Source organism: Lithobates pipiens, unplaced genomic scaffold, assembly GCF_037356315.1.
Source record: "Lithobates pipiens isolate NorthernLeopardFrog02 unplaced genomic scaffold, aLitPip1_a1.2 Scaffold_16, whole genome shotgun sequence".
In the NCBI taxonomy this organism is placed as follows: Eukaryota; Metazoa; Chordata; class Amphibia; order Anura; family Ranidae; genus Lithobates; species Lithobates pipiens.
The window spans coordinates 435360604-435378722 of NW_027507748.1; the positions used below are offsets into that span (position 1 = coordinate 435360604).

The window sequence follows — 18119 nt, forward strand, 5'->3', positions numbered from 1 at the left end:
CTAATTTTCCATTTTCCCACTTTAACCACCTTTATCTTTTGTTCGCTTTGTATTACAGAATTGGTAAGCCTTAAAGAGGGAGTCCGCCGGGAGTCCGCGTTTTTTTTTTTTAAAGCCAGCAGCTACAAATACTGCAGCTGCTGACTTTTAAAATAGTGACACTTACCCGCCCAGCGCGCCCGCGATGTCGTCACCCGAAGCCGATCTCTCGATCGTCTCTCGGGTGCTGCCGCCGCCATCTTGGGTATGGGAATCAGGAAGTGGAGCCTTTCGGCTTCATTTCCCGGTTCCCTACTGCGCATGCGCGAGTCACGCTGCACAATAAGGATGGACCCGCTGCCTCTGGGATCTTTGCGTTTCCCAGCAGGCAGCGGGGGACTTTCGGAAAGGGGCGTAATCTACGCCCCTTTCCGCAGAGAGCCATCCCGGAAGTGGGTGCAGATACCTGTACTGTACAGGTACCTGCACCCCCCTCCCCCCTGAAAGGTGCCAATTGTGGCGCCGGAGGGGGGAGGAATCCAATGTGCGGAAGGTCCACTTTAGGGTGGACCTCCGCTTTAAATAGCTCAACCAAACTTGGAGATGGTTTAGCGAATATGCAATTCCATTAGTGGCAATAAAAGGATTTGAATTGTTCGACAGGATTGTCAACACCACTAGCAATTTATCGATTTATTACTTCACAAAACTCTATGTAACTGCACAATCTATATATAGTATTTATGGACTTTACTTGCTGCTGTTTAACTACACCTATAACTATTGTGCTTTGAACAATAGCTTGCTAGCTTATCTCCTCTGTTAGCAACTGATCTAGACCTCTGTTTTCATCAAACTTTAGAAAATGGAAAAAGGGAAAATGTTCTGTTTGTATATTTTCTTTAAAAAAAAATCATAGCAATTATTGAAATAAACTACAAGCCTTTTTTCTGGAAAAAAAAATGCCAATTTTACACTTGCGTATTGCGTTATCACACGCTGTGTCACTGTTTAACGTACTTTACATTAAGGTAGTCTATTCATTATGAATGCACCAGAAGGCACAAAAAAGTACATGTTGTATCTTTTCCAATGCAGCACACCACAACACACAGTAGAGCATTACCATACATTGTAGTATGTTGCCATGCATGTGGGCCAGAATGTAACTTCTGATAATTTTATGCAATAAACAAACACTTTCAAGCACTTATTTGTTCATTAAAACTATTTTAAATGAAAGTACCAGCTGAAATCCATCTGGAATCCCCTGTACTGTAGTACTCACAGTGATATGGAGAAGCAGCAGTTAATTGGGCTCTGTTGTATGCACATTTGCTAAGCAGAAGGAAAGATAAAGCAGATGACCACAGCAACCTTACTGTCCAATCCAAGGCTGAGAGCTAGAGGAGGTATACAGTATAACAGCTTTTGGCCAAAATAGATATCCTGGATGCAGGAGGGCATATATTATATACACACACACACACACAGTATCTCACAAAAGTGAGTACACCCCTCACATTTTTTGTAAATATTTTATTATATCTTTTCATGTGACAACACTGAAGAAATTACACTTTGCTACAAAGTAGTGAGTGTACAACTTTTATAATAGTGTATATTTGCTGTCTCCTCAAAATAATTGAACACACAGCCATGTCTAAACTGCTGGCAACTAAAGTGAGTACACCCCTAAGTGAAAATGTCCAAAGTGGGCCCAATTAGTCATTTTCCCTCCCTGGTGTTATGTGACTCGTTATTGTTACAATGTCTCAAGTGTAAAAGGGGAGGAGTGTTAAAGTTAGTGTCATCGCTCTCACTCTCTCATCACCTCACTGGAAGTTCAACATGGCACCTCATGGCAAAGAACTCTCTCAGGATCTGAAAAAAAGAATTGAATGCCAACATGTACTGTGACATACTGAAGCAGAGCATGATCCCCTTCAGAGACTTTGCCGCAGGGCAGTATTTCAACATGGTAAACACCCCAAGCACACCTCCAAGATGACCACTGCCTTGCTAAAGTAGCTGAGGGTAAAGGTGATGGACTGGCCAAGCATGACTCCAGACCTAACCCCTATTGAGAATCTGTGTGGCATCCTCAAATGGAAGGAGGAGGAGCGCAGGGTCTCTAACATCCACCAGCCCTGTGATGTCATCATGGGGGAGTGGAAGAGGACTCCAGTGACAACCTGGACAGTTCTGGTGAACTCCATGCCCAAGACGGTTAAGGCAGTGCTGGAAAATAATGGTGGCCACACAAAATATTGACACTTTGGGCCCAATTTGGACAGTTTCACTTAGGGGTGTACTCACTTTTGTTGCCAGCGGTTTAGATATTAATGGCTGTGTGTTGAGTTATTTTGAGGGGAAAGCAAATATACACTGTTATACAAGCCGTACACTCGCTACTTTACACTGTAGCAAAGTGTCATTTCTTCAGCGTTGTCACATGAAAAGATAATAAAAATGTTCAGAGAATATGAATAACACAAAAACTTTTCTTTCACTCACAGTTAGTGTTTGGCTGAAACCATTTATTATCAGTCAACTGTGGTTACTCTTTTTAAAAATCATACCGACAAAAGAAACTACCCAAATGACCCTGATCAAAAGTTTACACACCCCAGTTCTTAATACAGTGTATTGCCCCCTTTAGCATCAATGACAGCTTGAAGTCTTTTGTGGTATTTGTGGATGAGGCTCTTTATCCTCTCAGATGGTAAAGCTGCCCATTCTTCTTGGCAAAAAGCCTCCAGTTCCTGTAAATTCTTAGGCTGGGTATGTAAACTTTTGATCAAGGTCATTTGGGTAGTTTCTGTTGTCATGATGATTTAAAAAGTGTAAACAGTTGATTAATAATAAATGGCTTCAGCCAAACACTAACCATGAGTGAAAGAAATGTTTTTTGTGTTATTCATATTCTCTGAAAAATGGCCAAGAAATCAAATTCTGCAAGGGTATGTAAACTTATGAGCACAACTGTATAATATATATATATATTAGAGCTGCACGATTAATCGATTAATCGTCAAGAATAGTTATCGTGATTTTTTTTTCCTCGTTGCGATCTTGACAAAAGTGTTTCAAGATTCTTTTTATGCAAAGAATTCTCTCTGCTCTTCTGAAGCCGACAGACATGGGCAGTCTGCCTAGAATCACAACATTCTTTAGCAGTGGGACCCAAGTATAAACATTGTAACAATTTGTCAAAGGAACAGACTTGTGTGTAAATGAGGGATGTTTACCGTATATACTCGAGTATAAGCCGAGATTTTCAGCCTCTTTTTTGAGGCTGAAAGTGCCCCCCTCGGCTTATACTCGAGTCATCGCTGTCTGTCTGCCCGATCAGCGTGTCGAGCAGACAGACAGCGGCCATTCTAGGATTCAAAGGCCGCGCCTCCCTCTCCGCCTTCGCCTGTGATAGGCGGAACACTGAATTTCCCAGCAGTCTGTGTTCCGCCTATCACGGACATCCTCTCATCCTCGTCCGTAGTATGAAGATGAGCGGACGTCCATGATAGGCGGACCACTGACTGCTGGGAAATTGAGTGTTCCGCCTATCACGGACATCCGATAGGCGGAACACTCAATTTCCCAGCAGTCAGTGGGAAATTGAGTGTTCCGCCTATCACCGACGGAGGCGCGGCTTTTGAATCCTAGAATGGCCACCGACGAAGAGCTGAAGGACGGAGGCTCGGCTCGGGACGGGCCGGGACGGGCCGGGACGCAGGCCGGGACGGGACGCAGGCCGGGATGGGACGCAGGCCGGGACGGACACAGGCTGGACGGACACAGGTAGGCTCTACTGTGTCTTTACTGTGCCTCTCCTGGAAATGAAGAAATCAATGCATGTGCCCTATTCCATTTTTCTTTCAGTTTGTACCATATGGAACCCATTACTTCAATGGCTACTTCCTCTGACTGGTGTTTATGATGATCAAACAATGTTTAGCAAATAATATACATACACATATGCTTATTATAGTGCTTTTGTAACAACAGCAATGTAAAACCTTTCTATTACTGGTGTTACTGGTTTATTCCTTAGTAGCCTATTTGACAGTTGTTTCTAATTCCTTAGGGCAATTTTGATATATTAATGAACCAATCAAACTAAGGTGGGAAAAAGCACACACACACACACGGATGCATGCACACACACACACACACACAGGGATGGATGGACACACACACACACACGGATGCATGGACACACACACACACACACACACACACACACGGATGCATGGACACACACACACACACACACACACACGGATGCATGGACACACACACACACACACACACACACGGATGCATGGACACACACACACACGGATGCATGGACACACACACACACACACGGATGCATGGACACACACACACACACACACACGGATGCATGGACACACACACACACACACGGATGCATGGACACACACAGGGATGGATGGACACACAGGGATGGACGGACACACAGGGATGGACAGGCATGTCTCACCCTCGGCTTATACACGAGTCAATAATTTTTTCCAGTTTTTTGGGGGTAAATTGGGGACCTCGGCTTATATTCGGGTCGGCCTATACTCGAGTATATACGGTAACTACTTAAACACTAAACCTTTTTCTGACATTTGTTGGGTTTAAGTTAAAATAATTTATTTTTATTTTTGCTAGAAAATTACCCCCAAACATTATATATTATATATATATATATTTAGTAGAGACGCTACAGAATAAAATGGTGGTGGTTGCAATGATTTATGTCACACTATATTTACGCGGCGGCCTTTCAAATGCAATTTCTTTTGGAAAAAATTATTAAAGTTGGCCCAATTTGTTCTGTATAATGTGAGAGATTTTACATCGGGAGAATCACGATCTTTTTATACTAAGCAAAAATTAAAAAACGGATTCTCATTTTGGGCAGAATCATGAAGCGCCAAATTTATTATATATATATATATATATATATATATATATATATATATATATATATATATATATATATATATATATATATATATATATTTCTCTATATCCTCCCATATCTTCTACTCCTGAGCGCCCTCCAGGGCACTTTGCAGTTCGTTCGGAAAGTCCGTCGGAAGTCCGCCAAAAGTCCGTAAGGAAGACCGTCGGACGTAGTTTGCCTTCATCCGATCCCCCATAGAGGAGAGCGGTGCTCTGACAGGTCGGTCCCTGCACAGTGTACAGAGACTGACCCGTCACCTGCCTGCTCAGCGGGGGATCGACGGAGCGATCCTCTGCTGAGCAAAGCAGGGCCCGTACAGGGATATGTCCGCGTGAAAGTGCCCTAACAGTAAAACCAAAGAGTCTCATGCATATTTAGGAGAAATAGCAGAATGTGTTTTAGAATGCAATTCTAAATATGCCAATGCTGTGTACTATAAATAACGTGTTAACCACTTAAAGAGGAAGTAAACCCTTCCAAACAACTTGGACCTATAGGTAAGCCTAGATTAAGGCTTACCTGTAGGTCCAAGCAATATCTCCTAAACCTATATGGTTTAGGAGATATTTGCCCGAAAATGGGCACCGCTGTCTACGGCGCATGCGCCGTAGACAGCGGCGCGCAGGCGCACTAAATGCGGCAAATCCAAGAATGGATTTGCCAAATTTGTCGACTCCCGTGCGCATGCGCGGGAGTGACGTCATCGCGGCTTCGCCGTATGGCAGCGGCGGAGCTGCGAGACGCGACTCCCGTGCGCATGCGTGGGAGTGACGTCATCGCGGTTGCGCCGCTGTGATTCGTCGGAGCTGCGAGACGCCACAAGCAACATGGATGCGGCGGACTACAGGGGACAGCGGCGACTTCGCTGGCTCCTGTGTCAGGTAAGTGACACATAATGAGCTACTATGCGATGCATAATAGTCCATTATGCTTTACCTTTGCAGGGAAAAAAAGAGGAAGTAAACCCATCAGGGTTTACTTCCTCTTTAAGCCCTGGACCATTTTGCTGCCCAAAAACCAGAGCACATTTTACGATTCGGCACTGCATCGCTTTAACGGACAATTGGTCATGCAACGTGGCTCCCAGACAAAATTTATGTACTTTTTTCCCACAAATAGAGCTTTCTTTTGGTGGTATTTGATCACCTCTGCAGTTTTTATTTTTTTTGCGCTATAAGCAAAAATAGCGCAACAATTTTGAAAAAAATTTTGTTATATTAAATATGCCCAAAAAAGTTTAAAAAAAAAATTTCCCTCAGTTTAGGCTGATACGTAATCTTCTACACATTTTTGGAAAAAAAAATCAATAAAAATCGCAATAAGCGTTTGATTGGTTTGCGCAAAAGTTATAGCGTCTACAAAATAGGTGTTAGTTTTATGGCATTTTTATTATAAATTTTTTTTTACTAGTAATGCCGGCGATCTGCAATTTTTAATCGGCACTGCAACATTATGGTGGACACGTTGGACAATTATGATGCATTTTTGGGACTATTGTCATTTTTACAGTGATCAGTGACATAACATTGCACTGATTACTGTAAAAATGACACTGGCAGTGAAGGGGTTAACCACTAGGTGGCTAGGGAGGGGTTAAGTGTGTCCTGGGTGGTGATTCTAACTGTTAGGGGGCTTGGCTACAAATGACAATTCACTGATCGTAGCTCCCAATCACAGGGAGCTATGGTCCGTGACAGTGTCACTAGGCAGAATGGGGAGATGCTTGTTTACATTAGCATCTCCCCGTTCTGCGATCCTACTCACTGAGCTTCCAGCAGGGTTGCCCGCGCCACCACCGGCACACATGTGACCACATGGCAGCAAATTCTAAGGGACGTAACTGTACGCCCATTTGCCCAGCCGTGCCATTCTGTCTACATAAATCTACATGCAGCGGTCGGCAAGTGGTTAAACTGACAACTTTGTAAAATAAAAATGTACTTTCTTCTTACAAAAAATTGTGGCAAATACATTACAACTTCTAATAGACTGCCTATCTATCCATAAAGAGTACCTGTCATTGCTATTGGCGTCAGCATTCCTTTTGACAGCAATTAACCAGTTAACTTCGCCATAGCCGAGTGATGGCTACAGCGCGGCTCAATAACTCTGGGAGGGCGTACTAGGACATCCTCCCAGAAATAGCTCTCCCATGTGCCCCCTGGGGTGCGCACAGGGGGCTGTCCAAGCCCGTGAACCCGACGGGTCACCAATCGCAGTAAAGGGCCAAAAGACAGTAGCCCTTAACCACGTGACCGCTCCGTCCAATGACAGAGAGATCAATGGAAACAAACTGGCGTCATGTCCAGTAGCACAGCTTCTCCCTCTTCTGCTCACACGATCGGTGTGAGCAGCGGAGGGAGAAGCTGAAGCATGAGGCTGCTTTAGGTAGCTTTTTCACGGTGCTAGTGCCCCAATCCAAGCCAGCAGAGCCAGATCAGTGTCCCAGTCCGTGCCAGCTGTGCCCCAATCCATGCCAGCGGTGCCTCAGACCATGCCAATGGTGCCAGATCAGTTCCCAGCATGGCCCCAGTCCGTTCCAGATTAGTGCCCCAATCCATGCTAATTATATATATATATATACATATATACACATACACACACACACACACACATATATATTATATATATATATATATATATATATATATATATATATATATATATATATATATATATATATATATATACATATACACACACACACACACACACTATATATATATATATATATATATATATATACACATACATACACACACATATACAATTTTTTTTTTTTTCTAAAAAAAATAAAGTCGATTTTTACATGTATATGAAAAGTGTCAGAATTGACCCGGTATTGAGGTAGTTAAATACCAAATGAAAGTGCAGCACTCAAGTTAACACCCACATCGTATATACATATACTGATAATGTAAGTACATATTGAATTTTCTTTATTTTATAAATGAAAAAATAGGATTTTTTTGTACTCCCCGTAAAATCCTTTTCTCTTACGTTCACTGACTGACACAGCTCCTTTCTTAGGCCATCGGGTTGTTACGCCACCTTCAGGAGAGGACTAGGCAGAACATGTTGATACATACAACAAAACCAGAACTTTCTAGTTCCGCCCAAGGGGCGGTTCCTTAGGTAACAACCCCCCACCCTTCCTCCTGCAGCCTTAGTACGTCAACAAGCAGTATAACGTAGAAAAAAAATAGGAGGGGAGGGTGCTGTGTCAGTCGGTGAACTACAGAGAAAAGGATTTTATGACGAGTACAAAAAATCCTATTTTCTCTTACGTTCACCGACGCAGCTCCTTTCTTAGACCATCGGGACGTCCCTAAGCAGTGCCAAAATGAGGGGTGGGAAACAGCATAAAAACTTCACCCACAATGGCATGTGGGAAACTTCACCCACAAAAAACAGGATGTGGGAACAGCATAGAACTTTTACCCACAAAAAGACAGAGTGCTCCTCAATCTGGGAGTCACTACCTTACAAACCGCCTCAAAAAAACTAGCGGTAACAAATGCAACAGTGCATTCACTTTAAGTAACTGTTTTTGTAAAAAAAAAATAAAAATAAAAAAAAATAAACTGAAAAAAAATTGCAATTACACGGCCGCCTGCAAAACTTTGCGGCCAAAACAGGCATCAGCCAATGCACTGACATCTACCTTGTAGAATTTCGTAAAGGTGTGAACAGACAACCAAGTCGTCACTTTACATACTTGAGCAACAGACGCTTGATGTCAGAAGGCCCAAGACGCTCCAACTGCCCTGGTGAAATGGGCCATGACAGGAAGGGGGGGCACCAGCCCCTTCAAAGCGTAGGCCTGTACTACAATCTGTCTGATCCACCTGGAAATGGTGTCCGACGAGACCGCCATGCCTTTTTTCGGACCAGCCACTGAAACAAACAAGGAGCCTGACTTCCGAAAGGGAGCCGTAGCAGACAAATACACCCTCAGAGCCCGGACCACGTCCAGAGAATATAGGGCCACCTCCTTAGGATGTGTCTGTTTAGGACACAGAGACGGTAACACATCTTCATTAATGTGGAACGCCAAAATGAAAAGAAAGTTGCGGACGCACCACCACCTTATCCTTGTGAATAACCAGATAGGGCGACTTGCAAGACAAGGCCGCCAGTTCCAAAACCCTTCTGGCCAATGTAATGGCCACTAGGAGAACCACTTTCTGGGAAAGATTCAACAGAGGGATCTCTCTGATATTCTCAAATAGTTGTTTCTATAACACCAGGTTCAGATCCCACGGGGGTAACGGTGGACCCACTGGAGAAACTACATGCCGGACCCCTTGAACAAAAGTGCTCACTAGAGAGTGAGACACCAGGGGTCGCTGAAAAAAAGACAACCAAGGCTGATATTTGTCCTTTAATGGTGCTTAAGGCCAATTTCTGGTCTACTCCTCGCTGTAAAAACAGCAGGATCCTGGATATAGAATAGGAGCGCCGACGCCATCCTTTCTCCTCACACATGGAGATGTAGGTCTTCCAGGTACCATGATATATCTTCCAAGAAGATTTTCGTGCTCTCAACATAGTTGGAATCACTGAGTCCGAAAGGACCCGGTTCCTCAACACCTGGCTCTCAATAGCCATGCCGTTAAAATCAGTGATGGTAAAGCAGGATGGAGAATCGGACCTTGAAACAGAAGGTCCTTTCGTAACGGCAGTCGCCAGGGGGCATCCGCCACCAGGCACACTAGGTCTGCGTACCAGGGATGCTGGGGCTAATCTGGGGCAATCAGTATTACAGGAATCCCCTCAGCCTCCACTCTGCGGAGCAGGCGTGGTAGTAGCTTTAGTGGAGGAAAGGCATAGATCAGCTGGTACTGACCCCACGGAGCCACCAGCGCATCTGACACGTCTGCCCAAGGATCTCTTGTCCTGGACACAAATCTCAGCATCTTCCGATTGAGACGGGAGGCCAGAAGATCCACGCCTGGAGTGCCCCATTGCAGGCACAGTAGCCTGAACACCTACGGATGCAATGCCCATTCTCCAGGGTCCATCATCTGGCGACTTAGGTAGTCCACCTGCCAGCTCTCCACTCCCGGGATATAAATGGCTGATAGGACTGGTACCTGATGCTCTGCCCACTGAAGGATGTGAGCGACCTCCCGTGTGGTGGCTGAGCTTCTTGTTCCTCCTGGATGATTGACATATGCCATCGCCGTTGTCTAACTGGATCCTGATCAGACGCCCTCAAAGTCTTATCGACCATGTGGAGAGGCACAGCCTGAACGCTCGCAGCTCAAGCACATTGAGCGGCAACTTGGATTCCTCCTCCGACCAGAGGCCCTGGGTCGACTGAAATCCCATTACTCCACCCCAGCCAGTTAGGCTGGAGTCCGGTGTGATCACTGTCCAATTCAGAGGTAGGAACAACTTCCCGGACCGAAGTACTGGGAATCTCAGCCACCAGAGCAGGGAGTCCCTGACTGACTGGCTCACCTGAATCTGCCGATCCAGGGATAATGGAGATTTGTCCCATTTTGTCAAGATCTCCTTCTAGACTCTGGTGTGAAACTGGGCATACGGTAAGGCTTCGAAAGAGGCCACCATGAGTCCCAGGACTCACATGCAGAAGCGTAGCGACGACCACCTGCGGTTCATCTGCAGTTTTATCCCCGGCTCTGAGAGTCTGCAGCTTGTCTGAAGGGAGAAACACTCTCGCTTCCATGGAGTCCAGCAGTAAGCCTAGGTATTCCAAGTGCTGAGTCGGTACGATAACCGACTTTATTTTAGGTTCAACAGCCACTCAAAATCCTGCAGGGTCTGCATGGTGATCGGAACATCCTCCTCTAATTCTGAGGCGGAAGATGCTCTCAGGAGGAGATCGTCTAGGTAACCTACGATCGCGATCCTGCATTGTCGCAGCAACGCTAAAACAGGAGACAATACCTTGGTAAAGACTCGGGGGACTAATGCCAAGCCAAAAGGGAGAGCCACAAACTGGTAGTGGGCTTCCTCAACTGCAAATTGCAGAAACTTCTGATGCTGAAGGCATATGGGTATGTGCAGGTATCCCGGGCATCCTAGATGTCCAAAGAGGCCTGGGAGTCCCCTTGATAGCGTGCAGAGACTACTGAGTGAACGGATTCCATTCTGAACCTCTGTACTTTTACAAAGTAATTGAGGGCTTTTAGGTCCAAGATTGGACGTACCCCTTCCTTTTTGGGGACTACAAACAGATTGGAGTAGAATCCCTGTAACCTTTCCGTTACTAGTACTATCACCCCGCGACTCAGTAGGTCCCTTACGGCCCCCATTAGGGCCTCCCGGCGAGCCGGGAGTATGGGTATACTGGAGGCGAAGAATCTGTTTGGTGGCCAAGAGAGAAACTATCTTGTAGCCAGAAGAAATCAGATCGCAGACCCATTGGTTGGACAACCGAGAGGCCCATCAGGCTGCAAACTCACGAAGGCGACCCCCCACCTGTGGCGGGGGCAAACCTTCATGGGGTAGCACTTTTGCTCGCAGGCTTGCGGTTCCAGGGACACTTTTGTCCTTCAGAGGTCGTCCTTTCGGGCTGGGGCCGTTTAGCTGAAGCCCCGGGCGGACGAAAAAGCTGTTTGTGAGCAGAAAATGAGGGCCCTTGCCTACGGTGTGGCTCCTTAGCCTTCCTGGCCTGTGGGAGTAGGGTGCTCTTACCACCTGTGGCATTTTTAATAATGTCATCCAATGAGGCTCCAAAGAGCCACTCACCAAGGAAGGGTAAATCCGTCAGGGCTTTTTTTTTTTTTTTCAGATGCCTGGTCAGCCGACCAACCTTTTAGCCAAATCAGGCGCCTCAGCACCACTGCTGACACTGAAGCCTTGGATAACAGAGGGAGGGTATCCAGGGCTTGCACTAGTTGATCTGCTAGTTTCACGCAGACAGGAGAAGCCTGCTGTTCCCCCAATTCGCAGTGCAAGAGTTTTGCCCACTCAGTTCGTGTCTGTGACCCAAGTGCGGATGCCAGCACTGGTCGCATGGCTGACCCCACAACCGTAAACAAGGAATGAGCCACTGCCTCAGCCTTCCTGTCCGTGGGATCCTTAAATGCAGGAGTCCCCTCTACCGGGATCGTGGTTATTTTGTTTAACCTGGATACTGGGGGGTCCACGATCGGAGGAGCCAACCACTTTTTGAGAAGGCTCTCCTCAAAAGGGGTAACGCACCGCCATGTATTTGGGGACCAAAAAAGGTCAGTTGCTGGCGACCCCATTCCTTGTAAATGAACTTGTTAAAATAAGTCATATACGGGAACACCTTAGGTGAACGGGCTGGCTTACGGGACCCAAAAAGGGACCGCTACATCAGCAGAGGGATCTCCTGGCTCCTGAATCTTCAGGGTATCACACACAGCTAAGTGCTCCAACAAGCGCTTTGTGGTGAACAGACCCAGACAGGGACTCATCCTCACTGTCCGAATGGTCCTGGTCAGCGTCATCTGAAACGACAGAACAGGGGTCACCAGCCTCAGCAGGGCCCGAGTCTGCGTCAGAGCTCTCCCCAGAGGACGGGGGGGGGGGGGGCAGGGGCCGCTTTTTAGCACCTTTGTGCCCACGCACCGCTTCCATCTTGGCCACGAACGAATTGAGGACTGCCGACGAGGTGTCCAAAGGCACTGCGCATTCCGCAGTCAAAACGGTTGCAATTGCCTGGATTTCGGGGGAAGAAACACCAGTTTCTGAAGCCATGCTGACCCTACCCTGTCTGCCACCTGAAGGGGACATAGGACAGTGATGGTCCCATCCTCCTTACTGCTGCTGGCTAAGGGGCTCTTTCGCGCAGGACTCACCACCCTGAAGGGTTCTGCGCTGTCCAGCAAGTAGTGCCCGTGGTCTCTGTTGGCTCCCAGGTGCAGAGGAAACCGCTCTGTGTCAGTTAAAGGTGCTGCTAATGGCGCTGAAACAGCTCTGCAATGTGCTCGAGCTCAAAGGAAATGGCCGTCCAGCATAAGGACATAAAACACTGGGAAAATGGCCAGTACAGGGACACATGCTGTGTCTAGAGAAGCTAAAAAACGTGCTCAGGCTTCTAAAAAATGGCCGCCGACGTCCAGTATAAGGACAAATTATAGGGAAAATGGCCACACAGGAGAGCATGCTTTCTCTGCCCATACCTAAGATGGCCATTGACACTGAAAAACCATGAGGGACAGAGCTAAAAAATGGCGGTGATCAGCGCTGCAAAGATCACAGTCACCCCCAGGGACATGAAAAGACAGCACTTAGGACACAGCCAGCCAGCGCAGCCCCCCCACAGGTGAGAGCCCCCCCCCAGAGAGCCCATGCACATGACACAAACACAGCTAGGCAGCCACACACAGCATCCCCCACAGGGAGGGAAGAAAGGGAGAGAAGAGAGGGAGGTGAGGGACCCCCGAATCGACCTCCCAGGGAATGCCCAGCTGCACAGCCCCACCGAGGCAGGGAGAGCTGTACTTACCAGTCCTGAAGATCTAGGAGACATTCCATTACAGACCCACTCTGTGATCAGTACAGGGTGGCTGCTGGCCTCGGCACACTGACGCAGACATCAGTAGCCCGGTCATATGTGCTCCCCGGAGCATTAAAGCTCACCGACCACCTCTGGAGCTGAGGTACGTCGTGGCTGACCCAGCGTGGAGCTCTGGTCTGCACACGCTCGATGGCCAGGCTGGGGAGACAAGGATAAGGGTATCCAGCCTGTCACTCAGCCGGCTGTTGATAGCAGATTACGGGATCTATCATCTTGCGCAAAAAGCAAAGCTTCTGCAGAGAAAAAAAAGACGGACCGATGGGCCCATCAGGGTCCTGCTCCTTCACTAGGCAAAATAAAACTGATGAATTCATGGCAGGCTGAGGGGTTGTTACCTAAGGGACCGCCCCTTGGGCGGAACTGGAAAGTTCTGTTTTACACAACATGTAATGCCTAGTATTCTCCTAAAGATGGCGTAACAACCCAATGGCTAAGAGAGGAGCTGTGTCAGTCGGTGAATATAAGAGAAAGAGGGATTGCACTCTGTGTGTTGACACATAATTCACTATTGAAATTTTATAAAGTCAAATATCAAGTGTCTAATTTCTTTACTTCTTGATTGGCTGTGCTAACCAGCAGGGACCGGTAAATTCAGAACTTAAAGTGGAAGTAAACCCATCGATTTAAACTGCCGGGAATGCCAACTGCCTATTGGCTGTGCTCTCAGCCAAACTATCAAACCATCCAATGGCTGGTGTCATAACAAATCACATGTGCAGCACCATAGCAGTTGAAGATTAAACAGAGGCAAAGATGGCAGCTTCCTTGGCTGAAAACGATAGGGGAGTTTACTTCCACTTTAAAAAAGAACTGTGATGAGTACCAGGAATGAAATTTTAAAATGTGTATTCTAATTTTTGCTTTATTTTTTACTGGTGTCTTGGCATTTGGGGATCACAAAAAAACATTCCCTAAATCAGGGCATTTGTTCTTATGCCTTTTATTAAAGAAGCACATTATTTTTAAATGTATACACGACTCAAATCATTTTTCTGCTCGTTCACCTTTATCATTCATCAATACAAAGGATCATCATAACTCTAACAATGAGATCAGCATACGAGCTCAGGTCGATTGCACTCAATGCTTATACTCCTTGTCAAACATAAAAAATTAAGTCAAAACATTAAAAAATATATAGTTTAAGGAAATACAGCACAGATATTTCCCTTCCTACTGTGTGTAAATGTTTACCATCTGGTTGTGTCATCTGTAAAGGCAAAACATCTGGCAGAAGATATGATCAGATTATGTCTGATCTTGTTTCATGAATAAGAGCCAAAGTCATGCCTCAGACCTGAACATATTGGCAAATAACTAAAGATCTGCTGCAGTTGGTGACCTCCTAATGAATCCACATGTTCTCCTAAACCTCTGCACCGTCTGTGCAATAAGAAAAACAGTTTGTTGTCCTTGTGCAGTATCCAAGTACATGTGAATTCAGACATTAAACCCTGAGCACAGGGCAGCACAGCATTTCCATACAGAAGTCTACAATGCAACAAAAAAAATAAAAAATAACAAAAACCTGTGAATTATACCCCAGCCCACCTCAATACAATAACTAAGGCTTTCTGGAATGTTTGATCCATAGTCTCATTGTATGTTACATACTGAATGTTTAACATGGTTAAATCAGTCGTGTTTATTTATGCTCAGATCACCCACCCCGAGTGCTCCTCACACTGCTATTCTAATATGTATAATATAAGTCCTTTTGGTCAAAACACAGATTTGGAGAGTGCAAGAAGATAAAGATGAGCTTTTATAGTTCTTAAACATTGGAAAAATGTATACAGTGCCTTTAAAAGTATTCATACCCCTTGAAATTTTCCAAATTTTGTCACGTCACAACCAAAAATGTAAATGTATTTTATTGGGATTTTATGTGATAGACCAACACAAAAAAGTGGCACATAATTTTGACGTGGAAGGAAAATTATATACGATTTTCACATATTTATTTTGAAAAGTGTGGCGTGCATTTGTATTCAGTTCCCGAGTCAATACTTTGTAGAACCACCCTGTGCTGCAATTACAGCTGCCAGTCTTTTTGGGGATGTTGCTACTAGCTTTGCACACCTAGAGAGTGATATTTTTGCCCATTCTTCTTTGCAATATAGCTCAAGCTCTGTCAGATTGGATGGAGAGTGTTTGAACAGCAATTTTCAAGTCTTGCCACAGATTCTCAATTGGATTTAGGTCTGGAATTTTACTGGGGCAATCTACCACATGAATATGCTTTGATCCAAACCATTCCATTGTAGCTCTGGCTGTATGATTAGGGTCATTGTCCTACAGAAAGGTGGACCTCCGTCCTAGTCTCAAGTCTTTTGCAGACTCCAACAGATTTTCTTCTAAGATTTCCCTGTATTTGGCTTCATCCATCTTCCCATCAACTCTGACCAGCTTCCTCTCCCTGCTCAAGAAAAGCATCCCCACAACATGATGCTGCCACCACCATGTTTTACGGTAGGGATGGTGAGTTCAGGGTGATGTGCGGTGATAGTTTTCCGTCACAGGTGGCGTTTTGTTTTTAGGCAAAAAAGTTCAATTTTGTTCTCATATGACCAAAGCACCTACTTCCATGCATTTGCTGGGTCCCCCACATGGCTTCTCGCAAACTGCAAATGGGAATTCTCATGGCTTTCTTTCAACAATGGCTTTCTTCTTGCCACTCTTCCATAAAAGGCCAGATTTGTGGAGTGCACAACTAATAGGTGTCCTGTGGATAGATTCTCCCACCTGACCTGTGGATCTCTGCAGCTCCTCCAGAGTTACCATAGGCTTCTTTGCTGCTTCTCCGATTAATGCTCTTCTTGCCCGACCAGTCAATTTAGGTGGACGGCCATGTCTTGGTAGGTTTGCAGTTGTGCCATACTCTTTCCATTTTTGCACGATGGATTGAACAGTGCTCCGTGAGATGTTCAAAGCTTGGAATATTTTTTTATAACTTAACCCTGCTTTAAACTTCTGCACAACTTTATCCCTGACCTGTTTGGTGTGTTACTTGGATTTCATGATGCTGTTTGTTCACTAAGGTTCTCTAACAAACCTCTGAGGGCTTCACAGAACAGCTGTATTTATACTGAGATTAAATTACACACAGGTGGGCTTTTTTTTACTAATTAGGTGACTTTTGAAGGCAATTGGTTCCTCTAGATTTTAGTCATCAGAGTAAAGGGGGCTGAATACAAATGCACACCACACTTGTCATATATTTGTAAAAAGGTTTGAAAAGCATTTATCATTTTCCTTCCACATCACAATTATGTGACACTTTGTTTTGGTTTATCGCATAAAATCCCAATAAAATATACTTAAGTTTTTGGTTTTAACGTGACAAAATGTGGAAAATTTCAAGGGGTATGAATTGTTTTTAAAGTTACTGTAGTTCCAACATTTACATTAGAAAAACAAACCTAGGCTTTTTTTTTTTTTTCCTCCTGAAGAAGTGGTTGGTCCACGAAACTAGTAGAGGAGACCCCTATACACCACCAGAATCAAATCCTCCTTTTTGAGTGTTTGTACATGCTATATATTCTGGGGTGTATTTTATCTATTGATGTTTTATACATTGTTTTTTCTTTTGTCTTTTTGTTACTTTGTATTTTCATTAAAAAATGGAAAAATTTCCTTCCTTTTAAATTTTCTTTTGTGTTATCATAAATAAGTACCGGTATAGTCCAATTAAACTATTGGTCTGGGTTGGTTAATAGGAGATCAGCGTAGACTGCTGTCCCAATACCCCCACACCAAATCCCCTCTTTTTTTAAACAGGAGTAAAAAAAAAATCTAACACCCATTTTCCAGTTGGTTTACAAGAACAGTTTCATAGTTACTTCAGACATAACATGCTCACATAACATGTATTTGTTGACATGGGAAATAAGTTGTGTCTATAAAGTTCAACCCATCAAACTTTCAGATTTTACTTTTTGTATTTGCTTTATTTTTTTTCAAATTCTGGGACTCATCTTATGCACACATACCTGACTCTGAATATGTAATTTCTTTGCCTCAGTAACAGTTATTTGTTCAACCTCTGGTAAAACAGTTTGGGATCCTTGTCTGGCTCCATAACCTTGGCATCACATGTGAAAGCAAAAAAGAAAAAAAAGAAAGTCATGAAATGCAAAATGTTAGACACATAAGCAAAAGCAAATGCACACTGTGACAGGTTAAAAAATAGCTCTACAGTTTAAAAAAGACACTTATGGTACATTTGCATGGGCGTTTTGTCTCGTTACCAATTCCTGCTGTGGGGTCTGACAGCTGGGCTACCGAGCCCATACACTGTAATGACAGGCTGTTGGCAGCTGCAGCTATTCGTGGTTGTTCGCACAGCCAGCGATTATCTGTGGTGATCAAGTTGGATGCATTTTGTGTGCATCCAGCCATGATCATTGTAGGTGATTGCTAGTAGTGTGGTCAAGCATGAATAGCTGCAGCAGCCAACGGCTGGTCATTACAGTGTACAGGTTTTGCGGCCACAGCTATGCACTCGGAGCTGTCAAACCCCTTTGCCAAAATTAGGTTTCTGCCCCTGGGATTTGCACCAGGGCAAAAAAAAAGGTAGAATCTCTTATATTGAAAAAAAAACCTACCTGTCAGCATTTTTTTAATTTTAGTTTACTT

General features: G+C 44.8%; 1 protein-coding gene across 1 annotated transcript in view; it reads right to left on the reverse strand.

Annotated features, from left to right (window-relative positions):
• CHST10 (carbohydrate sulfotransferase 10) overlaps positions 1-18119 on the reverse strand; it is a 59680-nt gene that overhangs the window by 7896 nt on the left and 33665 nt on the right. The window contains exon 3 of the mRNA XM_077482639.1: positions 17474-17565. Within this exon, the coding sequence (XP_077338765.1) occupies positions 17474-17565 (92 nt within the window). The remainder of the gene's footprint in view (positions 1-17473; positions 17566-18119) is intronic.